The 25,389-nt window shown below is 51.5% G+C and overlaps 1 protein-coding gene across 18 annotated transcripts in view; it reads left to right on the forward strand.

Annotated features, from left to right (window-relative positions):
- The window catches only part of RAPGEF1 (Rap guanine nucleotide exchange factor 1), a 130,515-nt gene that overhangs the window by 27,493 nt on the left and 77,633 nt on the right, over positions 1–25,389 (forward strand). Inside the window, exon 1 of one of the 18 annotated variants that reach the window (XM_027035430.2) lies at positions 17,714–18,377. The exons of the other annotated variants lie outside the window; for them this stretch is intronic. Coding sequence (XP_026891231.2) covers positions 18,338–18,377 — 40 coding nt within the window. The 5' untranslated portion in view covers positions 17,714–18,337. Of the gene's footprint in view, positions 1–17,713; positions 18,378–25,389 lie in introns of those variants that run through there. 18 annotated transcript variants of the gene reach the window in all.

A 25,389-nucleotide genomic window follows, 5' to 3' on the forward strand; every position in this document is an offset into this window, starting at 1 on the left:
AGCTTTAAGGCTCTAAGGGACATATCTGTCAACATTGTCACGAGTGATGCACCAGTTTATCCATTAGCCACAAGCCCATCAGCACTGAGTATTATCATTTTGGAATTGTTTCTTTTGTAAAACTTAGATTGTATTTACTCATGCAGAGTGATGAGTTACCTAATGGCATGGGGTTCAGAGAAGGGCGTGGGAGTTCGAAACCCATTATCAGTTTAAGAATCTGTTTTTAAGATTCTGTGTTCTCCTTGTCCTTTGCATGGAACTTGACTCAATCTCATTCAGGTGCTAAGTTTCATGGAAGAGAGGCGTGAGATTTTGGGTTAAGGATAGCCGTTTACCATCACAGCTTTTTGTCTTTTGCCTCCCAGGGAGGAGTGAGTATTAAATAATTCGGTTTCCTCATGTGAAAGGGAAAGAGTGAGCCCACAGTGTTGTTAACACGGTTAGTGTAATGATTACCGTTAGGCCGCGTGACGAATGACCCAGCCCCTCCTCCTCTCCGCTTCTGTAGGGCTCTCTCCGAACCTCCGAGAACCGTTTTCCCCAACTGCTTGCCTGTGATGGGCTGCCAGCTCAGTTGTTACTCGGACGGGTATGTTGCTGTCAAACTGTGCTGCCACGGAGGTTTGAGTCAACAGGTGCAGGCCTCGGGTGTTAGGGTAAATATAGTGGACGAAGGTGATGCCTGTTCATTGGCGAGGCTCTAAGCCACGGCTGGACGTGACCATAAATAGGCTTCAGGATGGGAGAAAAGAAATTTACGAAGCAGCGGTTATTTACCATGCTAATGGAGTCACAGATGTCTTCAGCTAGAAGAGAATGATAAAAAAAAAATTCCTAAATGATCCCCTAATTTAACTAATGAAGAAATTGAGGCTTACAGAAGTGAAGTGACTTGTCTGAAGTCCTGCAGCTAGTTTGTGGCTTAGGGTCTCCTGTGCTAGGGTAGTAATATACCAGTGGTGTAGTAATGTACATAATAAAGATGCAAAACAATACAACGTATTGTGTATATTATGATTACATATTTTGTATTTATGTTATATATTTACAAGCTGTAGCATACGTTGTGTCTAGTACGTTGTATATGTGATACGTTATATATCGCATCTATCATATATACAGTATACGATATAACGCAGTAACATATGTAACGATATAATAGTAACGGGTTGGGGTATAACGTTACAGTGATGCTGATGGCTCCCTTTATGCCAGGTGTGGTACTAGAAGATCTGCATACATAGTGGGCTCTTCCATAAGTCAGTTTTTTGTGAAGTGAAAGATCAGATGTAGGAAATGGAAACGTAAGTGTGAAGGAATTTTTCTCGTGAGAAGTGTGGGGTGTTGTTTTGGGTGGGGTAAGAAAAGGGAAGGAAACTTCGCTTTGTCATCAGATGTTTCCAAATTTAGAACAATATCTATCCCTAGCCGTTGGCTTTACGGTATGCTTTACCCTGGGAACAGGCACACAATACGCTTCCGTGTTTGACCACGTCTTTCTCAGCTGTGGGGAGGGTGTCACCATTGCTTTAGATAATAACAATGGCCAGTGGCCACTTTAAATCTAATTACACTTTGGCAATTGCTTATAGGGCACTTGATTTCAGAAGTCACTTCATGCTGAAATACCAGATGGCTGTTTCTGGAGACTCTGTGGACCACAGCCGAGGAGGCTCATCTAGGTCACGGATGGGTCAGTTTCTTAAAGGGCCAGATAGCGACTCTTGTAGACCTTGCAGGGCCAAGAGGCATGTAGGTGCTTACATAACCAGCTAAAATGAAACTGTTTCAAAGTGTGAAAACCAAATTCTTTGCTTGCAGGCTATAAATAAGCAACCTGCACCAACAACCAGGAGGCTGGCGGGATTGGGGCTACAGGCAGAAGTTTGCCAACCCCTGGTCTGTGGGGTCTTTTTCGGTTTGGGTGCTCTCTTCTGTCGCCATTATGCCTCTGGTGCTCTGAAAGAGGTCGTTCGCCAGTTACAAAAAAAAAAAAAATTCAAATTTTCAGGTCAGAAGAAGACTGAAATATCATCTTCTAGCTGCTTCACCTTTATAATCGGAATTACTTAGCTGAGCCTTCTGGTTTCTAGTCCACCACACACACATTCAGGGCTTTATTGATAAAAATAGTCCTTCCTGTCACTACAGGAATGAGAAGATAGATGATGGAGGTTTGAAGAACCTGGCACTGTTGAATACAGAAGCCTTAAATAGCCTTCCTTGACTGTTAAATGGGACAGTGTACTAAAAAAAGCCTCCATTTTCTATAGTCGTTCATTCATTGATTGATGGATGTTTATTCACTCAACAAATATTTATTGAGTGGGACCTGTGTCGGGCACTGTTTTGGACACAGGGGGATGCCCAATGAAAAAATAGGACCTCACTGCCCTCTGGATTTTATAGTGTATATATAAATAAGTGAAATCCATTGTATAGAGAAGGCAGGGAGGGGGATAGGAAGTCCAAGGCTGGGGGTGGTCGTCAGCGAGGAGGACTGTGAGCGAGGGGCACTCGGCAGCAAGGTGTGGAAGTTGCCGCTGAGCGGGAGCACTCCAGCAGGAGTCACTGGTGCAGAGGGCCTGAGAGGGAGGGAGCACAGGCCTGATGAGGAAGACCATGGGGCAGGCGTTGCTGGAGTAGACCGTGGACTCTAGAGAGTGATGAGACGTGCGGCCAGGGAGTAGCACATTATGTAGGGCCGTGGAGGTGATTCTACGGAGTCTGAAGGGGGAGAGCCCATGGGATTCGCTGACCGTCTGAGCATCTGTCCCTTGTAAACGGAGGAGGGCCAGCGGAGCAGATCGGGGGTAGGGGTGGAGACTGGGAGCTGTGTTTTGTGCAGTTGGAGAGGAGTTTGAGTTGAGTTCGAGACGGCTTTTAGAGATCTCAAGGGAGATGGCCCTTCAGCAGTCGGCTGTAAGATCTGGAGTTCAGGAAAGCCGAGGCCTCGAGTCTTTGACATAAAGACGGTGTTTGAAGCTGTGAGACTAGATGAGATTACCACGGAAATGAGTGAGAGAAGGGGGGGGGGGGCGCTGGACTGGGGAGCCTGCAGCGCTCCAGCACTTGGAGGGCGAGGAGAAGAGAGAGACCCGCTAGTAAGGTAGGAGGAAGTGTGATAGGAAGGAGGGAGCACGGGGCGTGGGTCATGCCGCTTGGAGTGAAATCGGCCAGGTCACACGGGGACTGGGACTTGCCTGCGCTGGTCCCTGGGAACCTTGACACGAGGTTTCGGTGCCTTGTTGGGTGCGAAGGGGGCTTAGAAGAGAACGGGCAGAGAGGACTGAGACACTGAGCATGGTCGATTCTCTGAGGGGTTTTGCTTCAGGGGGGAGCCAAGGCACGGCGGTAGTTGATGAACGCGGCGGGGCCAAGGGAAAGCTTTGTTTAAAAAGGGAAGAAGAATGGCACGATTGGATGCTGGTGGGGAAGACCGGTGGGCAAGGAAGGTCTGACTGAGGGGGAAAGTCGCCGCACAGGGGAGAAGCCTGCTGCTTACCGAGCTCTGTTCTCGCACGTGGTCGGCCCCGACACGCCGCCCCGCACTTGGTGACTCTGGAGACGACAGCTGGCTATCTGTCTAGTTCGTGGTCCTGCAGGTGGCACTGTGCGCTGGGGTCCCTCGTGTGTCTGGCCAGCTGCCGGGAGGGCTCGTGTCTGGGGCTCTGGCAGGCTGGCGGGCGGGGCGGCTCACCTGGCATCTGGCAGGTTTCCTAGGAGCGAGGCGTGCAGGGGCTGAGGCCCAGGTTGGAACTGGCACGGCGTCACCACCAGCTCTTGTCGCTGGTGGAGGCAAGTCCGAAGGCCAGTCGGGATTCACAGAGAAGGGAGAGGGGCCCCACCTCTCGATGGGAGGTGCCTAAAGCCACCTTGCCGGGAGGTGTGGACAGCAGGTGGGGCACACTCGGGCCCCTGTGAGCCAAGCATGACTTCTGTGTGGTGGGTGGGATCATCTTCATTTCACAGATGGGGAGACGGCTCCGGTGAGGGTCCCGTGACTTGTTCAAGACCACACCGCCGCCAAGTGGCAGGGTTGGGGCCCAGACCGTCGTCTGTGGTCGCTGTGATGGCAGAGCCCCTTCTCTGTCCGGCCTTGCTGATGGCGTTGCTGTCCGAGAGCTGACTGCAGGGTCAAGTCCTCTTTTTCGTGTTAGGCAAGGGAATGATATTTCTGTCAATGATCATTATCTCCTATAAGAACGGACCGAGGGTGCTGATTGTCTTATGCGGTATACGTGTTTACCGTGTGGAGATTAGACAGCTGTACTTATTAGACTCCCGTTGAGGACACGGCGGTGTGTGTAATTAGGTCTTCTGTTGACAGAAACTCACGTCTCCACTCCCAGCTGGACCCTCAGTGCCTCTGACAGTCTTTCCCCTTCTCCCGAGTCAGCTGACTCTCCTGTTCTTGTAGCAGCCTGTCCACACGGTCATCACCGTCTGCGAGGCTTCCTTCAAACCCCCTTTGCCTCCAGGCCTCCTGACACGATGTCTGCCTTTATCCCTGCCTGTTTCTGTCCTTGACACTGGGACTCCTGCCTCTAGTCCAGGGTTAACCCCCTCTGCTCAGGTCTCCTCCTCCCTCCAGAACATATCATCATCAACATCTGTCTCCTCAACCAGCTGGATTTCAGGCTCTCCAAGAGCAGACTGCAAACAGTGGAAAAAAACGGCATCAGCGTCAGGAAACTTTGGCCCTGCCGCTGGCTTTATCGCCTTGGGCAAGTCATTTTCCCTCAGGTTCATGAATCCGAGGTGAGCAGACCACTCAGGGAGAACAGTGTCTGCTCATGTCCCCGTCGGAAACCGTTGGCCTAGAGTGCAGTTCTGTGCGCGCGGGCTCCCCGTGTGTGTCTGACGGCCGTGCAGCAAGCCAGAGTCCCCCCAGTCCAGTGTCAGAGCAGCTGCTCCCCACTCAGTGCACTGGGAAGGCAGCTGGAGAGATGGCTGGTCTGGGTGCTGGTTGCACCGTCTCGGAAGAGATGATACTTGCTTTGAAAGCAAACCACAGTGAAGATCATTTTTAAAAGCTCTCTTTGGGTCGAGAGAGCAGATAATGAGTAATTAGATGAAATCGAGCATTTCAAGTCTCTCTAACCTTGCCTGTGGGGAGCCCGGGAGCTTTGCCCTTCTTTAAAGTCCCTGGTGAGGATCCGATCGAGCTGGGTAGGAAGCAGGGCGTCTGTCTGTCTGTCTGCTGTGCTTGCCGCAAGCTCACGAGGACGCAGAGGCATGGGACTCCAGACGCACAGTCACATGGTCGGTCTTTACTCTTAGACCCCTTGCAGTAAGAGTAAATAGTCCTGCAACTTATTTATCATGTAACCTTGAGGAAGTTACTTAATTTCTGTCAGCTTCTATTTGCTTGTCTGTAAAAGGAAGGCAACTAGTAACACGTAGCTGACAGAGCATGAGGAGGAGTGAATGAGGGGTGTTTGGCCTAGAGCTGGCCCTCAGCACATCTCTGGTGTGGCTGCAGTTACTATATAAAAGTCACGTCTTGCTTATGTTGTAAGTCATTTGTTGAAGATTTCTCATACTTTCACGATTACTCTCTACTTCGAAGATGCATCCTTGTATTTTTTAGTCATTCGTTCCCTGAGTTTGTATTTATCAAGCTCCTACTTATGGGCCAGGTACCGTTGATTATTTTCTTCCTGCTCAGGTACATTTCTTAGTGGTTGACATTATAATACCCAGAGCTGCGGTTTGCTGAGCACCTACGTCAGTAGAATCGTTTACCTGCGGGTTAGTTTCGGAAATCAGGGCGTAAAGGGAACGTGGCATATAGTCAGGATTACTCCTGAACCTGCTTAAATCTGTAATAACATCAGGGGCCATCAAACTCTTTCTACAGAGAGCCGTATACTAAACACTGGCTTTGCAGGCCACACGTACTTCATTTTCTTTTGTACAACCCTCAGCTCTGAGCCTTTCAGAAGCAGGCCGTGGTCTACACGAACAGCCCCTGGTGTTCTGTTGGCCATCTTGGAGGCTGGCTGTTCTCACAGCCTCCAATATGGCCCCGTGTTCCCTGCCCCTTGGTATCCACAAGCCCAGACGTAGTACCCTCCCGCGTTGTCCCGGGCTGGTCGTGTGACTGCTGCAGGGGTGCCTGGAGGTGGGTTCTGACTGTGGCGGGGGGAGGGGGAGGGTTCTGCCTCCTTGCCACCGGGGATCCTCTGTTCTGCGGAAGGACGAGAGGCCTGTGGGGCGAGGCCCCAAGGCCCCCTGCTAACAGCACGAGGGTGGGGGGCCAGTGAACTTGGACACTGCTCCTCCAGCCCTGGCCAAGACCTGAGCTGCAGCTTTGTCAGAGACCCTGAGCCGGGACCCCTGGCTCATTTAAATCATCCTGTCTGTGGGTGATTATGAAATCCTCGGCAGTGAAAAGGGAACAGGGAGGAAGCCTAAGGAATGCCTGCTTGCCTGCCGAGTCCGGTCAATTCCTCCTTAATACGTAGCATCCGTACCAGTTAACTGTGTCACCAAGTCTGTTCATGGGTGGGATGGTTACCTGCGAGTAACCCAGCTCTCCTGGGTGGGCGAGACATGGACGTACTCCTCTTCATCGCCACAGCTCCCGCCAAGGTCCGTACTGAGGGCTCAACGTCTGCTCTGATCTGACCGGCTCCCAAGCCCTCCTAGGCTGTCACTGGTACGTGCCACGGCACTCCGCTCGGCACAGCAGTGCCCTTGCCCCCCGTGGAGAACTTGTGCCTCCCCCACTCGATTGCTCTAGATGGCCTTGCTCTTTTTCAGGTTTGCCCACAGGACCTTCTGTACTTAATGGCTCTTCCCTGGGCAGCTGGCCATTGACCTGTGTCGTGTGGCCTGCCTTGGAAAGATGAGCTGGGCCGCTTGGTTCTGGCTCAGGAATTTGACCCAGGAGTTAGGCCGTCTGATCACTGGTGGGCATTTGCGCTAAAGAGTCTTACGGAATTGGAGGCAGGCGAGCGTGACGTGCTCCCCAAGCATGAGTGGTGGTAGCTGAGAAGAGGCGCAGTCACGCGTGTGTTTAATGGATATTGACTTGAGCACCTGCTGTGTGCTGGGCATTGTTTTAGTCACTTAGGTAACAGACCTCCATCCTCGTGGAACGTAGGTTTCCAGTGGGGGCAAGTGGACAGTGGCTAATAAACACCATCCACCAGTGGGCTACAAAGACTGTGAGGAGATCAGTGCCATGGGAAGCGGAATGAGGGGCGTCAGGGGTCCCAGGCCTGGGGGGTTAGACTGCAGAGTTTACTAGGGCACACAGGGTGGCCTCATGGGGAAAGGGAGATGCGTCTCACGGAGGAGGACAGGGCGTTGGCCAAGCAGACGTCTGAGGGACTAGCCTTGCAGGCAGGGAGACCAGGTAGGCGTGTTCCGGGAACAGTGAGGACACTGGCATGACTGGAATGGAGACGGCGACGTCTTATTAGGCTCCGAGGACCGTCGCCAGGGCTTTGACTTTTGTCCTGAGAGAAGTGTGGAGCCGCTGCAGAGTCGAGAGCAGAGCAGTGAGATCGTCTGAGGTAGGTGTTCATACGATCCCTGTGTCGTGTATGTACGGGGAATGAAGGGGAGCTAGAGGAGGGGCAGGGGTCCCTGCGAGCGGCTGGTGCAGTGACCCAGGGTGGTGCCCTGCAGGTGCTGGCAAGTGCTTGGGTCTGGACATACTTGGAAGACTAGAGCCGAAGGATTTTCTGGCTGCTTGGCTGAGGGTTGTAGGGGAAAGAGAGGAGTCAAGGATGACCCCAAGGCTTTGGGCCTAGGCAGCTAACTATGAGGACGGAGTTCAAATGCCATCCGTTCAGATGGCGGAGGCTGTGAAGGAAGATTGGAGCTCAGTCAGAAGTGCGTTCTAGACATCCCAGTGGAAATAGCGAGGGACACCTGGACTGTAAGTCTGGCAAGGAGGAAGATCTGGACTGGAGGTATAAATTGAGGAGTCTTGGTGTAGGGAATGTGTTTAAAGCTGTAGGAGCAAGCGGGCTCCCTACGGGAGTGAGCCTCAGTGGAGAATGACGGCAGGTGCAGGGGGACAGAAAGCAGCGGGAGATGGGGAGGGCAGGTTCTCAGGGCTGCCTTCTTTACCCTTGTCTGCCCTTCCCGACGGCGGGGTGTTTAGCTTTTCTAGGGTTCCCAGGGTCTCCTTGCATTCCGATTTACCATAAGCCTTTCTTTTCACTTGAACGCGTTCTTTGGGTTTCTGTTCCTTGCTAAAGAACCGTGGCCAAAATGGCATCATTCCCATTTACAGGAGGGAGATGGGTTTAGGGGTTAACCTTACTCAAGGTTATGCCAAGTGGCCTCACTGGAACTGGCATCCACCCCCCTCTGGCTCCAAAGCTTGTGCAAAGTGCATCCGTATCCCATTGCCCCTCAGCGGTCTCAGGGGCCTCAGTGCAGTGAAAGGAATTGGAGCATGGAGTGGGTAGTCAGTTTGTTCGTTAATTTTTTTTTTCATTTTCTGTCGGTAAATATCTCAGCGCCTGCTCTGTGTCAGATGCTTTCAGGCACAGATCTTTCTGAACCTGAGTTCCTCGCCTGAACCACAGAACACACAGTTATTTGAGTGATGATTTTCTCAGATAATCCAGGCATGGTCCAGAGCTGGTGTCATTCTAGACACAGAGAGAATTTATTACATCCAGTAGATGCCGTAGGGTCTTAGGCTTCATTCTTTCCCGTTATTCTGTTTAGCTGAGGAAGGTGGAAACCCAGATAGCCCCCAGGTAGGTTCATAATTGTGGACTGATAACTCCTGATAGCCACTACGGAAGGATCAGAGTGAGATCTAAAGGGCTAAGTCAGAGTTATCTATTATCTAGATGGAGTGAGGTGGACCTGTGTGTGTGTGTGTGTGTGTGTGTGTGTGTGTGTGTAGTTGGAGGGGAGCATTGTCTACATGAGGAAACAACGTGTAAAGGTCCTGAAACAAAGGGGTGGGGCGGAGAGAGGAGCCCTCAGTGGAAGAGGAGATGGAGCCTTCAGTTTAAGAGCATCAGCAAGCTGAAAAGTCATCAAGTGTTTTAGGTGGTGTATGTGTGTTTGTGAAAGCTTGAGAATGGAGATCAGATTGGTGCCGTGAGGGCCGCAGGAGGGGATTTGGCAGCTGACTGAGCCATCCCAGCAGATGATGCAGTACGGACGGGGTGGCAGAAGTGGGGAGATTCGCTGGCCTTTGGAGGCTGAAGGGGCAGGACTTGCTAACGGTGGGATCTGGAGAATAACGGACAGGAAGTGGGGCAGGGACGGCGGTGAGATTCCTGGTGTGTGTTAATGGGCGCTCACCATTCACTGAGATAAGAGGTGTGGGAGGAAACCCATTTATTTGGCTTAAATATAAACAGTGAATTATGGTCCTCTTAGGGCTTTTTCTATTTTTGTTAACCATGGGAGCAAAACTATTAGTTATAGGTGTTTGCAGGTTGAAGTTCTTTTTTTTTTTTTTTAATGTTTATTTATTTTTGAGAGAGAAATGCACAGAGGGTGAGGAGGGGAGGGGCAGAGAGAGAGGGAGACACAGAATCGGAAGCAGACTCCAGGCTCCGAGCCATCAGCACAGAGCCCGACGTGGGGCTCGAACTCACGAACCACGAGATCATGACCTGAGCCGAAGTCAGATGCTTACCTGACTGAGCCACCCAGGCGCCCCAGTTCTTGAAGTTCCTGTGGAATTTGGGAGGCTGTTAAAGGGACAGTGCTCCAAGCCCATCTTGAGAGACCCTCCCTTTGCCTGGCAAGACATTTTTTCTACGCAGCTCTGCTCAGGGAGATAACTGTGCACGTCCTGACCTTCACGAGGGGCAAGAGACCTGGCTGTGGCTCATTTTTATTTCTTTTCATGGGCAGTTGGGCTCCTAATGAGAACGTTTTCCATTAGGAGGTCCCAGGAAGCCTCTATTCACGAGTGACTCACATGATTTATCGGAACAACTGTGTCAACTGTGCTCACGTGGGTAGCCAACACTTGCCACAAGCAGCCATCAGGGTGTTGCTGTCCGGTGATGGGGACCTGTGATGGTGGCGTACCAAGGTTGACAAGTTGGTTTTCTATTAATATGAAAACTAACTTCTTTTAAGGCATGTGGGTGGAGACCCCTTAGATGGATGGCATGAAGGGAGGGAAGGCAGGATCCCCACGTGGCATTAAGTATTTGCCAACTACGTTTGAACTTGGCATCCTCAGCTCCGTCCCAGGATCTGGGCGCACTCAGTTCTAACAAGGACCACCGGGAGCTGGTTGTACAAATGGGCTGATATCCTTCCATGTATCTTCTCTGCTTCTTCCAATTAAGAAAAATCGGGGTCCCTGGGTGGCTCAGTCGGTTAAGCATCCGACTTCGGCTGAGGTCATGATCTCACAGTTCGTGGGTTTGAGCCCCACGTTGGGCTCTGTGCTGACAACTTGGAGCCTGGAGCCTGCTTCGGATTCTGGGTCTCCCTGTCTGTCTGCCCCTCCCCCCTTCTCTCTGTCTCTCTGTCTCTCTCTATTAAAAAAAAATAAACCACAACAACAACAAAAAGCTGAGGTCCAGGGTGCCTTGGTGGCTTAGTTGGTTGGGCATCCAGTTCGACTCAGGTCATGATCTAGCAGTTTGTGGGTTCAAGCCCCACGTTGAACTCTGTGCTGCTGGAGCAGAGCCTGCTTGGGATTCTCTCTCTTCCTTTCTCTCTCTGTCTCTCCCCTGCTTGTGCTCTCTCTCTCTCCATCTCCCTCAAGATAAATAAACTGGAGGGAGAGAGGGAGAGAGAGAGGGAAAGAAGGAAGGAAAAGGCTGAGGACCACCTTACACTTTTTTCTTGGGACATTTTTAAAAATGAAACCTAAGGGAAACATACTCAAGCGAGAATGAGCATTTGGGGAGGGGTGAAGAGAATTCCCTGTGTAAGTTACTTGATTGGCCACTACAAAATTATTGATTATTTGAATCCATCACTTGGTTTTGTCTTCTCAGAGTTTCCAGTTTTGTTGTAAAGCCAGTGGCCAGCAGTTTGATTTAACATGTTAAACAAAGTCCAGATGTGTAAATGAGGATGTAACTGGCTTTATTGAACATTCATGAATTGGGCATCGCCCCATCTAGCAAGCAGGAAGGAGCCTGGAGGGCCTGTATAAAATGGGAGGCTTTGATCGGCAGAAGTAGGGCGGGACAGGGCAGCTCCTATCAAAAGAAAAGAAAGGATTGTTTCTGGCTAGGTCACCTTCCTTTGGCTGGAGGGTGGGGAATCTATCACGCAGATCAGCTTTGCAGTGTGATCAGGAAATTCCAGATTGATCAACTAATGGTCACATTCCTGATGTTAAATCCTGATTTGCCATGGTTTTGAACCTTTTGAACAGTTGAAATGTTCAGCTTACCTTGTATCTTCCTTTCCACCAGAACCCCACTTGTAGTTTAACTAATTATATTCTGCCTGTGCAATTACATTTAAGTGCCAAGAATGAAGAGTACCTGGGGGCTGAGAAAAGCGTGTGATGGGACCTAATCTTTTACTTCATTCAGCAGATACTAACGGGGACTTTCTGTGTACCCAGCACAATGCTGGGCAATGGGGACGTAGCAATGAGCAAAATAGACCAAGCCGGGCCTCTCACTGCCTAGTGGGAAAGAGGCGGTAAACTTAACCTGCAGGACACTGACGTGCTCGCGGGGTCTCTGACCTAGTTACCAACCCTAGTTACCAAGTCTAGCTACCAGGTCAAGGAAGGTCTCCCGGAGAAAGGTATTCAAGCAGAAGGAGCCGAGCATATTCTAGATGGTCTGGATGGGACTTCACGTGGATTCCAGCCCTAACCTTGACAGTTCTTTGTGTCGCTGCCCCGTTGTATCGTGCGTGGGGTTGCATTTTATCCAGACAGAAGGACTGGGTTTGAAGAAGGCCTTGTACACAAGGCCACAATTGTGTATGGTCAGGATTACCCTCGAAAATAACTCCAGTGTTAGTTACCCTTTGAGCATTGAAAGGGAATGCTGTCTCTTTAGAGCAGGGGCCAGCACTCCCTCCTTCTCCCCCAGGGCCAAATCCACGTGGCTCCCTGTTTTCACAAATAAAGGTCCATCTGAGCACAGCCCGTTTATTGACCAGTCATATGTGCTGCTTTCTCACTAAAGTGACAGAGTTGAGTAGTTTAACAAAGACTGTATGCCCCACAGAGCTGAAGCTATTTACTCTCTTGCCCTTTAAAGAAAAGGTTTGCTGACTCCTCCTTTGAGCGAATGTAGGGCTTAGTTTTATATTTAAGCACCATGTTCTAAAAAGAAAATTGTTATCTTTAACACCAGAATCCTATTAGTGAGGTGAGATGTTCACACCACAGAAGGCAGGAAAGATCTGAGGACTCAGTCATGGCCCCTCTCTTGTGTCACTCTCACTTGGGTTCATATGCTTAATAACGGAAGAGAGAGTGATTTGCCTAAAATATTTACCCTGCTCCCTCTCCCTTCCTTCCTCCCCTTTCTGCCTCTCTGTGTTTTCAAGTGCACATAATTGGGTTGATCTGAGGTTAATGGAATCCATCATACACTCTTGTACTTCAGACGTGGCGGCTGGCAAAGAAAAGCGCGGGGAGACTTAATATGCAGATGGTGTGGTTCTACCCAGAAGCTAAAATGCCGTCATAGTGATTTCGGTGGAGAAACGTGGTGCGAACTGCCCTGCAGCTGTCCACGCTGTTCCCGTCGTACCTGGTGATGCGGGCTCCAGAGTCCACTGTCTCTGGGCTCGACCAGTATTGTTCATCTGTTTGGAGGTTGTAGTTTCATTTGCATCGAATTATAAATTTGATTTGATTTGATGGTTGTAAAGAAACAGCAAGTCACGTGGCGGGTAGAGTTCAGGACAGCCCTCAGCGTCACTGTCTCCTCGTGTTCACGCCTTTGTCGAATCCTTGAGTGTGGACCGGCCTGTGAATGGGCCCAAGGCGATGGGCTGTCCCTCCCCTGCTAATGTGCCAGCACGCTCTGGAGACATTGTCGCTTGCATCAGAGAAGTAAGAGGCTCCATGTGGCAGGGAGCTGAGGGCAGCCTTCAGCCTACAACCAGCAAGAAGCCAGAGCCCTTAACCTTAAAGCTGCAAGGAAATTAATTCTGCCAGGTACTTGAGGGAACTTGGACACAGACCCTTCCCTGGTTAAGCCTCCAGACGAGACCTCAGCCCTGCCAGCACCTTGAACGCAGCCTTGCGGAGAACCCATCTAAATGCCCATGATCAGACCCTGACCCGCAGAAAGTGTGACATATGGGGTACACCTGCGTGTGTCTTAGTCGGTTGAGCATCTGACTCTTGATTTTGGCTCAGGTCATGATCCCAGGGTCGTGGGATCAGCCCCACAGTGGGCTTCTCACGGAGCATGGAGCCTGCTTAAGATTCTCTCTCTCCCCCCACACCCCGCCCCTCTTCCCCGCTCATGTACTATCTTTCTAAAAAAAAAATACAAAGAGTGACGTAATAAATGTGCATGTTTTTTGTTACACAACAATAGAAAACTAATACAAAGGACAAAAAGTTTACCCGGTTTTTATTGGTTCATATTAACATTATAAAAATGCAAGCTAATTCTGGGAATCTGTAATAGGTTCTCCCCCCACCCCCCTCGAAAGTTGTCCTTAGGGCACCTGGGTGGCTCCATAGGTTAAGTGCCTGACTGGCTCAGGTCATGATCTCACAGTTCATAGCTTCTAGCCCCGCATTGGGCTCTGTGCTGACAGTGTGGAGCCTGCTTGGGATTCTGTGTGTGTGTCTCTCTGTCTGCCCCTACCCCACTTGTGCTCGGTCTCTCTCTCTCTCTTTCTTTCTCTCAAAACAAAAATTAAAACATCTTAAAAAGTCCCCAAATTCTGGGTCACTTGACAAAATTGGAATATGAATGGTGGCTTAGATAAAAAGTATTGTCTCAATGTTAAATTTCCTGATGGTGATGACTGTGCTGTAGTGATATAAAAGAATATCCATATTCATAGGAAGCACTCACTGAAAAACTCCAGGGGACACACCATGGTATGTGTGAAACTCACTCTCAAGTGGCTCAGAAAACAGCGTATATGTATTGAAAGTATGTATGCGTGTGTGCGTGTTTCAACCCCTGCTTTTTAAGAGTTCAGAGAACATCTGGAAGGTCTTTCCTCTTCGGGCAGGGCATTTTACCGTTTGCCTTTCCTCTCTGTATACCTCCTGAAGCAAGACGGACTGCTGAAAATGTCACGACGTAGGACCCCATCTGATGTGGTTACTTGTGTAAGAAAGCTTCATTCTCAGGCCTTTGCTCCTTTACGACTCACAACAGCCCTTTGTGGCGGGTGCTGTTACGTGTCTCGCTTTTGCTGAGGAGGCTGTGAAAGTCCCGTCCCAGGTTTCGGAGCCAGTTAGTGGGGAGCCGGGCCCGACTGCAGGTGGGACCCGGAGGCCTGTGCCTGAAGGCTGCCACAGAACGTCACCCCAGGGGCGCTCTTCCTACTGCTCCCCTTCCAGAAACTGGCCCCCCCGGGAAAGCGGCCGAACTACGAACACAACGCTGCGGTCTGCCGCACCAGTCTGCCTTCCGTGGGTGGCATCAGGTCACGGCCCCGGGGAGCCTGTAGGCCTTCGGTCCCTGTCGCGTCCTGCCGGTGAGTCCATAGGTGGCCCCTGCGGCTGTTTCTGTGGTCCCGACGAGGTGTTGCCAGGAGGTGCCCCGCGGGCGGCCACGGAGGGGGGCCCGGTGGTGGTTCACCCGAGTGCGTGGAGGACGGGGCCTGTTCTTGTGCGCGTCCTCCCGGAAGTCGGCCTCAGCTGCTGCGGGGGTGGCACCTGGGGACGTTTGCCACCTCTCCTGCATACGGCTGGGCTGCCCGCGCACCCCCTTCTGTGAGCGTCGAGGGCCTGTTTTGGCCTCTCCTGGAGCGTCAGTGGGGGGGCCCTTCTTCCAGCACTCGGGACGTCGGACAGCGGCGCTCTCGTTCACCCGGTTCTGCCTGTGACGCGTCCGCGAGCTGAGGAATTCCTGACTCTAGATCGGCCGTGAGCCTGCTGGTCCGTCTTGTCCAGCCCTTCTAGACCCTCTCTAGACTGCCCTTCTAGACCTTCTCCGGTCTTCCTCCTAAAAAGCTGGCGAGGTGGGACCACCGCACCTGCAGCCTCCCTGAGTAATCTTGGCTGCCTGACTGAATGTTGAGTTCTTCGAAGACAGATTCCCTGGAGAGGACGAGGGCTCCTGGCTCTCCTCCCCCAGACCCCCCACCTGGCCCCAGCGTGTGGCTGCCTCCAGGGGAGCGGGCTTTCTCCTGCGCCCTGAGGCAGGAGTGTTCTCCATCCCTGTGGGGTGCAGAGCCTCAGGCCGAAGTCATCCGCTCAGTGGCTCTGACCACACTGAGCGTTAGCCTCAGATCTCAGTGTTGATGTGACCAACATCTCACTTTTGCCAAGAATAGGTGGGGAAAACCCCTGTTTCCATTAGTTCTTTAAGGGTTATTTCTGTGTTAACCTGGAGCCCCGGAAAACAACAGACGGGACTGTATTAATAATTGGGATTCCCTAAGAAATGTATCTACAAATACAAAGTTCTTGGGCTATTGAATTTTTTAATGGAGAGCGAATATTAAGTGGCTATTTGAAGAACGTTTTAGATCATGTAAAGTTTTGTGTTTTTTTTTTTTTTTTTTTTTGAGAGAGGGCATGCAAGTGATCACACGTGAGCAGGAGAAACGGTTGGGGGGGGGGGAAGCAGGGAGAGAGAGGAAGAAAGAGAATCTCAAGCAAGCTCTGTGCTGTCAGCTCAGAGCCCACCTCGGGGCTCCATCTCACAACCCTCAAAATCTGACATGAGCCGAAATCAAGAGTTGGACGCTTAACCAGCTGAGTCACTGAGGTGCCCCAAACATTGTGGATTGGTGTAAAACCAAGATTGAAGACGCAGTTCACAGTGTTACTTTACATCCCCCTAAAATTTCTTCTGGAATGTCACACCAGGAAAAGTTTTCCCTCTTCTGTTGAGTTCATATATTTTCTTTGGATGCTCAAAATTAACCCATTTGTTTACCTTTTTACCTTCACTGCTAGGCAACTTAGAGCCACACTGCCAAGGCTCAGTCGCGGTAACTCTCGTGTTCTAATCTTCTGAGTCTGTTCTCTTTTCAACTCTCTTTATTTGTTTTGTGTCTAGTACTGCCTAAATAAATACCTTCAGCCAGGGGGAGAATTGCTTTGTAACTTTGCGCACAGTTTGTAACTTTGTAACAGTTCTGTGGTTTGCTTTGACCCTGCTTCTGGGTAGAAGAAGCAGCTGTGTGTTATGTTAATTATTAGGCGTATGTTTTAACTAATGTAGAAAAGAGCTTGTTGACCTGTGCGCAGGGTGAGGACTCCGATGTCAGCTTCTACCCAGAAGTCAAACCCCATGATATAATTTTGACTGAGGAGAATTTTGTTCTGCCCGAGACTGAACTTGGGGGTCTGGTACAGACCAAAGACGTCTGCAGTGAGTGTTAATGACTGACTGTAGGAGCTGGGCCACTTGTCTGCCTTCGGGCCGTGTTTCCTTTGCCCTCCTTGGTCACTGGACGGAGGGGAGAGGAGGAAAACTCTTGGCAGATGCTTTTATTTTAGCAGGACCCCTAGGCGAGTCGGAGGAAGCTAATTTTAGTTCCATTTTTAAAGTTAAGGTAGTCTAGCTGCGTCTTTCCTCTTAGAGTGTTTTAGCTTTTGTTTTTGCTTTTGCATTTCCTGTGTATACCTCCCGAAGCAAAATGGGCTGCTAAAAATGTCACTTAGTGTTTTATTTTGTGCCTAGAATAACATTCAAGACTTGAGAGCCCCCGTGAGTCACTGAAACAGTTTTAGGAGAAAAGAAGTGTTGTCTGTGCTATTCTGTATTTCCCTCTAGAGATTTTCCGGTTGATTTTGTGTACTTATTTTAATTGGACATACCTAATCTATTTCTTTCATCAGTAGCAATATAATAACGTTTTATTGGCTGGCGCTTTGCATGCCTCCTTGTGGGCTGAATACCTTGTTTATAAAGGCACAGCACATCTTGTAGGAAGACCGTGGATAGAGAGGAAAGTGGCTGGAAGGTACAGTCGTGCTCCTTATCCAGCGGCCAACTAGCAGACAAGCTTTGTACGCATCCGTCGTCATTAGACCTTACACGTGTGCCCGTCACGGTGGACTTGGGTTCGTGCCAGCGTCTGGCACGCTGTAGACCCTTTCCGTTGTTGGGTAAATGAAGTCAGTAGCAATACAGGTGGGGAAAAGTCCAAGAAAGATGGTTTTATAAAGCAAACTAAGTAGGGAAATCAGCTAGGCCAGTGGGGCTCAGACCCCGTGTGTGTCAAAATCACCCGGAGGGCTCCCGAAAGTGGGTTGCTGGGCCCCACCCCCAGAGCTTCTGGTGCAGTGGGGGTGGCGCGGGGCCCCGGAGATTGCACTTCTGACCACGTCATGGGTGAGGCTGCTGTTGCTGCTGGTGGCTCATCACCACACTTTGAGAACCACTCATGTAGGCTTATGATGAGGAAAGAGGCTCGGAGAAATTGTGCTCGGCCTCGTTGACAAAACCATTTAGTGGCAGAACTGATCCAAAAAGCCGGCCTCCCACTTCCTGACTTCCAGGAGAGAGAAATGTTCCCCGATGTCCCTAAATGGGCAAACTGCCATGATGTGACCACATGCCCTAGTGCCTTTCTTGGGATTTAGTCCCAGGTAAGTGACAACTTTGGGAGAGGACAAGAGGTGTTGTTACAGATACTCGTTAGCCCTGCAGACAACGTGCCCCGTCCCAGCTGCCCATTTGTGACCAGACGGCATCCACCACCCATCAAAGGAGGTGGTTTGTTTGGAAGCTGGTTAGTCCTCTGAGGCCTCTTGACCCTCCTGGAGGTCTGAGCACGGCCCTCGTGCTTGGTCGGCTGTGGATGGGACAGGGTCTCGGGGGGAAGCCGGCCAGCTACGCGGGTGGTTGCCGTGCAGCACGGAGGCGCTAAGGTTGGGGTGGAGGGGCACTTTGGACAGCCCCCTGGGGCCCGCCTCATGGCCCTTCTCCACTTCCTCTGGGTGAGATGACGAACCCGATGGGCAGGCAGGCTCGAGCAGAGGCTGTTGGGTTTGGACACAAGGAGCTTATTGTAGGCGTTTCCTGCTCACGCATCTCTCTTTCATTTCCCGCCCTTTGTATGCACCGTCACTGGTCACCCTGGCGCCACTGTCCCCCCCCCCCGACACTCGTCCCTGTGACACTTAAGACACTTGAATGTCACGATGAGTCACAGTGAGCAGAGTCTGAGTGCAGGCGGGTTCCCGAGCGCCGTGTAACTTTTGGCCTCATTATCCTCTCTGAGCTTTAGTTTCGTCGTCCGTGGAATGGCCGTTGAGATCACGTGTGCCTGTCAGGGCCGGCACGGTAAGTGCTCAGTGAATCCCGGCTGTTTTAAGGAGAGCGCGGACTGGACCAGGCTGGATTGTGGGCAGTGCTTGACTAACACGTGCCTTCCGTGGCCCCTTCCCTGCACTTCGTGGTCTCTGTCAGTGTCGGGATGGCGCCCGCACGTCTGGGTTTTGCCTTAGCGTGCAGGGAGTTCGCTGTGTCTCAGCATCTCGGGTGAAGGGCCTTGTTGAGAGGAGTAGGGCTCCAGGGTGCTGTGCTGTCACCCTGCGGGCAGCATGTTTCGACCGTGAATTGAGCCGTCCTCCCGGCCAGTGGAGCCCCCGGTGCTTGTCACCCGCTGTAGAGTGTGCTTCGCGGCCTGGGGAGGCCAGAGGCCCGCCCTCCTGGACCCAGCAGCTCGCCCCTGCCTGGCCCCGCTGGCCCTGCTCCCTCTCGCCACTCCCTCCCTCTGCCGTACTGACCAGGTCTCCCGATTCACCTTGGCCCTGCTGGCCCAGGGCCTTCCCAGCATGCTCCTCCCTCTGCCAGAAACACTTTTCCTCGGTCCACACGCCCGGCCCTCCGCACACACACTACAGAAAATGAAAACCTGGCCAACTGCAGCGACTCCAGTTTAGGCCGGTTTCCTTGCAGGGTCCAGGGCGGAAGATGGCTTTAGGGCACCCATCCCTGCCTTACTCCCCACCCACCCAAGTTCTGCTGGCACCCGATCCCCGTCCCGGCCTGCCTCTGGGGGCGTGCAGCCCGCGGTCCGCGCACTCAGCGCTCTCGCAGTTGGGTTATGGGGCCTCGGCCCACTCGGTCGCAGTCGTGCTTGCGGGGGTTTGTGCAGGTCTCTCTTCCCCGTCCCTCCTGAGTGTCCGTGCCGCGACTGCCTGACACGCTGCGCACCGGGCACTGCGCATCAGAGGCTTGAAAAGCGCCCTGAGCCGTGTTGCCCCCGACGATCATGCTCCCCATCCTCTGCAGGGTTCCTTCCTCGCCCAAGAGGAGAGAGGGACCGTCACAGGCTCTTCCTCGGCATGGCGCCAGCTCAGAGTGGACTTTGTTTACGGGGAGCCTTCTTCCCTTGGGGCCATGCGGGGGGCCCCCCTAACCTGGGCAGGTGGGGGCAGTGTCAAGGGGCACGACCATCACCAGACGATGTCGTCAGAGGGTTCACACTTCTCCAGGCTCCGCCGTGCCTCAGCCGGCGCCGTGGCATCGGTGCCTTGTGCCACGCGTGGCTGCTGCCCTCAGAGGGAGAAGAAGTTCCTCCCGAGCGGAGTATGGAGCTCCAGATTTCTTTGTACCTGGGGGAGAAGCCCAAGTGGGGGCCTCTCATATTTGGGGAATGGGCCCAGGGTCAGCTGTATAGCACAGAGATAGGAGCTCTGTTTTATCAGGCGGTCGTCTTTGGGTAAGAGACCGGAATTAAAAAAAAAATTTTTTTTTAGCATTTATTTATTTTTGAGACAGAGACAGAGCATGAACGGGGGAGGATCAGAGAGAGAGGGAGACACAGAATCCAAAGCAGGCTCCGGGCTCTGAGCCGTCAGCACAGAGCCCGACGTGGGGCTTGAACTCACAGAGTGAGAGATTATGACCTGAGCCAAAGTCGGACGCTTAACCGATTGAGCCACCCGGGCGCCCCTGGGTAAGAGGTCGGAATTTTAAAGCCAAACAGTGCTTCAGTAGATTGGACAGAAGAGGCGGCCAATTTGAGATTTCAGAACTGGACTTTCCACGGACGGTCTGGGTTTCCTGCCCACAGAAACGAAATGTTGAAGTTAAAGTGGCACCATGTTCTTAGCAGCCGGGCTTTAACCAAGCTTCAGGACACGTGAGGTTCTGTGCTAATATTTTTGTTTTGATGAAAAGTTTAGAAACACTCCTCTCAGCCTCCACCACAAAGAATACAAAAGTGTTATTGTAAAGAAATTAAATATATTTCAATTCCTGCTTCGTGGTCATACTTCAATTTGTAAAGAGAGTTGGAACCCAAACGCTTTAAAAGGTGACCTTCAAAAATGTGCCAAATCTTCTGCAGTGTAGACCCATGTACAGATTCAGTCCACTGATTTTCACGCATTTTTTTCAAACATCCAGTAGCTTTTGGGAAGCTGCGTATTTTCATTATTAAGACGCCCTCAGTTCTGAGGACGTTGTGGCCGGCAGACCAGTTGCAGAACAAAGACTGAAAACTGTCTGCGGGAGGTTGAAGGCAGCAGGGTGAGTTCACTATGGGCCCAGGCTTCCTGGAAGAAAATGCAGCGACATGTTTTTCTCCATGGGCACTTGGTGGCTCTCAGAAAGTTCTGGTTGAACGCCCTGGGACTGTCTGCTGCCATCCCCTTCTTCCTAAGGAATGGTTTGACAAACCCCACCCAGACCGCGCCATAGGAACAGCCTGCTTCCTGTCAGATCTGGGGGTACCTGTGCTTGGGGATGCTGGGTCCCTAGCACATTCCTTTCTTTCCCAGCTGGCTTTGTTTTCCTGTGTAGAAAATTCAGAGTTTTCCACCTTAAATGTAAAAATGTGGCTATCATCTTAGAACGTGTTCTAAGGACTTCGAAGATACTTTTGTTTTCCATTAAGAAAACCGTTCATTCGTGGGTTGGGGTGAGTGTGGGATGAGGACCCATCCTCCTGCCTCAGGGCCAGCTCCTGAGCAGTCAGGCTGGGCCCTAGGCCTAGCAGGGTGCCGGCTTTTCACCGAGTCCTAATTCTGGACCCTCTGACACAGCCCCTCCGCTTGTAGCCTCTGTGCGTTTTGTCCAGGTTGGTTTCTTCTGATTGCAGATGTGAATGCGTGTAGTTTTGTGTGTGCTTTCGATAGACGCCTTGTCATTGACCCACTTCTCTACCTTCGTGAGAACCACTGCCTTAGAGAAATTACTGGAGGGAAAACCCACTTTTTTTCCAGCACAGAGTAGATGCTAAACAAACATTGTAGCCTGATATGAGCAAGGATACACAGGGCAGGAGAGCAATCGTGACCACTCTGGTCCCCCACTTCTGGTGAATGTTGTCCTGAGCACATGCGCACAGTCAGTCTGCGGGAAATATCTACTGCCTTACCTGTGCTCTGAGCCTTGTACTAAAGACACCTGTTTTAGCCTGATTTCCTGGCTTGGAGTGGCTGGTTGGTTGGAATTTGGTGACGGGGACGAGTAGTCACCCCTCCCCCCCAGCCCCATGGCTGTGCCAGTGCAGGCCTGTTCTAGGCACAACGTCTACATTACCTGTCTCCCTGTCAGAAGGGGCTTGTCCCAAAGAACGTTGTTGTTGTTGTTGTTGTTGTTGTTGTTTTAATGTTTGTTTATTTGGGGGGGGGCAGACTGCAAGTGGGGGAGGGGCAGAGAGAGAGAAAGACAGGGAATTCGAAGCAGGCTCCAGGCTCTGAGCTGTCAGCACAGAGCCCGATGTGGGGTTCAAACTAATGAACCGTGAGATCATGACCGGAGCCGAAGTCAGAAGCCTAACCGATTGAGCCACCCAGGCGCGCCCCCCCCAAAGAATGCTTTGATGGGAGATGAGAACTTCTCTGTCATAGTCAAAGGATGTACCTGCCTGTCACTTTGGCTCTGCTGAGTTTGCAGAGTCCCCCCATCTCCCGCTCAAGATTTGGAATTTCTTGGCAGTTTACCTCTTTCTGCTAGATCTTTATTCCCCTGGAGGACTAGTTAAAGCCCAGATTCCTGGGTGCCTCCCCTAGAGACCTTGATTCGTTAGGTCTCAGTTGGGGTGGAGAGCTGGTATCCTAACTGGCTCCAGGCCACGGTGCTGCCGTTAACCACCCAGACCCTTCACTCTTGTTGGGGGAAGGATTAAGACACTGTTTGGTCCTAGAACTAGCTTGTAGGGTTACAAAGCAAAATGGAGTTTAAATGTTTTAGATTTTTGATACACTTCGTGTACTTGATCACAGCATTTCTTGCTGTGGTTTGTGGTCAGAAAAGGTCGGAAGGCTACGGAGTGCTTCCGCCTTAGAAATGGCCCACCTGCTGGTGCTGTGCCCGGGCCCGATCGTTGGTTCCAGAGCCAGGGCGGGAAGCTCAACCAGGGCCCGGGCGACTCGGGAAAGGGCTGTGCCGCAGTCTCGATTGCACGTGACCTCATTGTGTGAGGCGGCTTCTCCACCCCACTCTCCCCGTGGAGAAGGTTCTTCAGCATTTCAAGCTGATTGTGATGGAAATAAGTTTCATGAAATGATATCTAGCCTCACTACCTCAGTGCCCTCTCACCGTTTCTATTCTGTTTCGTGTTTTAATCCCTGGAATCAGTTTGGGGACCTGCTAATGGGTCGTGACTTGGCTTGAACGTGAGCAGGAGCAGGCACCCTTCCTGCCGGGACTCCCTCGGTTCTGTCTCTCAGAGATGCCTCTCTTACCCAGGGCGACCCCGTCCCTTCACATTTGTCATGGTCCTATCCCATCATGTCTGCTCGGCTTACACAGCTTTAGGGCTTTCTTCACGAACTTTTCCTGTGTCTTTCAGGAAGTAAACCCTTCGTTTCTTTAGCACTTGACTTGCTCTGCTGTGTACTGGGGCTCTGCGTGGATGGCTTTACCTCTCTGTTAGGTTCTACACCACTTGAGGGCAGAGCCTACGTTCCCGTTCAACCACGGTCCGGACCAGAGTTCTGTGGCACCGAATGCCCAGCATGTGGCTGGTGGAAGGAGCTGAGCCAAGTTGTGCGCCACTGTGTGGATGGCCACAGGGCCCGAATTTGGTGGGTTTTTTGCTTGTTCACTTATTTATTTTTGAGAGAGCAAGCGCGCACACAAGTCGGGTAGGGGCAGAGAGCGAGGGAGACACAGAATCCGAGGCAGGATCCAGGCTCCGAGCTGTCAGCGCAGAGCCTGACGCGGGGCTCGAACCCACAAACCTTGAGATCATGACTTGAGCCAAAGTCAGACACTTCACCGACTGAGCCACCCAGGAGCCCCTGAATTTGGTATTTAACCTTGCTTCAGTGGGAAAGTGCATCCTGATTCCAAACCGCTGACTTTGAGAAGATAAGTCTCTGCCTCCTTCCTTCTTCCCTGTGTGGCCTGTGCCTGTCCTTCCTCCTGACATGCTGAGACGGGGCCTCAGACAAGCCGCAGGAGGCTGCCTCCTGTGGAAAGATTTGGTCCTTTAAAAAGAACTTCAGTTCCAGGGGACACAAAGAATACGTGTGCTGAGAGAGAAGATGGGAAAACGAGCTTCCTTCTGGAGAATTCTAGAATGAAGCAACTGGATTTTTCCTAAAGGCAGTCTTTGGAGTGGAGTGAGTTTCTGGAAGGTTCTGAACAAGAGAGAGTTTGGAGAGAGCGAAAGGAATGTTTTTTGGCTGAGCCTGAGACCCAGGAAGGGGCCAACCACTGAAGAACTATCTTGTAACAACACATAGTGACGCCATTTCGTTACTAATCACAGACCGTAAAGGTGCAAATTCTGTGAGAACTGAGAGGCCTTTTTGACTGCGGAAAGTCCCCTTCTAATGCTTCCTAGCCAAATGGCAACTCCAGCCGTTGCTCAAATACATGTTCTTCCGCGACCCATTGTTTTTGGAGTTATTTAAAAATAGTCTCGCGTCCCATCTGTAACCCCACCTCCCAAGGTGAGAGAGCTGGCGTGTGACTTTGGCCTCTTCCCCTCAGGCCAAGAGACCGCCTGAGATTTCACCACTGAGAGTATTTTTAGCCCAGGAGCCAACACAGCAAGAAGGTCTTTGATGTGCTGCTGCTGTGAGCCATCTTGGTCTTGGACTTTTCCAGAAGGGTGTGATTCACTTTTATAAGCGGCGCTGGCCTGAAAGTCTTGCTTTCTGCTCTTGTGACAGCTTGCTTACCTGGCAATCAAAGTTGTGAACACATCTAATAAACAGTACTTGCTGGGCTTTAGTTTTCTAAAGAGGAAGAGAGACCCTACACCGAGACGCGCCGTGTAAGTCGGAAGCTGGGGGTGGGGACGGGGTGGCATGCACGGCCAAACACAGAGCCCTGTACCTCCCCTTGGGTGCTGGTTCCCTTTAAGTGGAATGCTGATACAGAGAGAATGAGAATATTCCTATAGGAGACAAGAGCCCACAGGTCTTCCCCCCCGCCGCCCCCGAGCCTGTATTCCACTTATTTGAGCCATCTTTAAAAAATTTCTTTTTGTTTACTTGAGAGAGAAGCAGAGAGACAGAGTGTAAGCAGGGAAGGGCAGAGAGAGAGAGAGGGAAACACAGAATCTGAAACAGGCTCCAGGCTCTGAGCCATCAGCACAGAGCCCGACACAGGGCTCCAACTCGACTCTAAGCTGAAGTCGGACGCTTAACCGACTGAGCCACCCAGGCACCCCTTATTTGAGCCATTTTTAAGGGTGTTTACTCACTTCTCCCTCTACTGCGTTAGGAGACTGTGTGGCTGGTGTGTGAAACTGCAGTGGGTTCAGATCCAGGGTCTGTCACCTCACAGCCTCAGTCTCCCTACCTTAGAGAGCCACTATGAGGACTAGATGAGACAGGCCTGAACACTCACTGTGCGGGACATGGGCCCAGCTATTGCCGTGTGGTTCCTCAGAGCCTAAGCAGTGCCTTGTGCACACAGAACTGATGCATTTGGCTGGAAATGAGTTGAGTTGGATTGGCTATCAAGCTCTAAGCCAATGAGATTCTGGCTTTGACTAAACCAGCATGACTTCAGATTTTAGTCTGAGAATTACGAGGGCCCTCAGAGCCTCTGGGTGGTTAGACTGTCTGTGGCTGTTAAGTGATTCACAAACGGAATAGCTGGGCATCACCAGTACTGGAGGGGGCTGTCTTTTTCTTCCTGGCCCTCCACATGTTGTTTACTTATGACACTGAATTTGTCCCACAAGGAGGAGAGATGTCCGGGGGGCTGGTTGATACTTTTAGCCATTACTGAGGAAGGAGCCCTGGACTGGCCTGGTTCAGGATGCCTGGGTCCTAGGCTGGGGCATATCTGATCCCAAGGCCTCCGCTTCCTCTGCAGGCAGACTCGGGATCCTTTCAAGTTCTCAGGCTGCATGGAAGCTGAGAGCCCACTGCTCACT

The sequence above is a fragment of the Acinonyx jubatus genome, chromosome D4, assembly GCF_027475565.1.
Source record: "Acinonyx jubatus isolate Ajub_Pintada_27869175 chromosome D4, VMU_Ajub_asm_v1.0, whole genome shotgun sequence".
Taxonomy (NCBI): Eukaryota; Metazoa; Chordata; class Mammalia; order Carnivora; family Felidae; genus Acinonyx; species Acinonyx jubatus.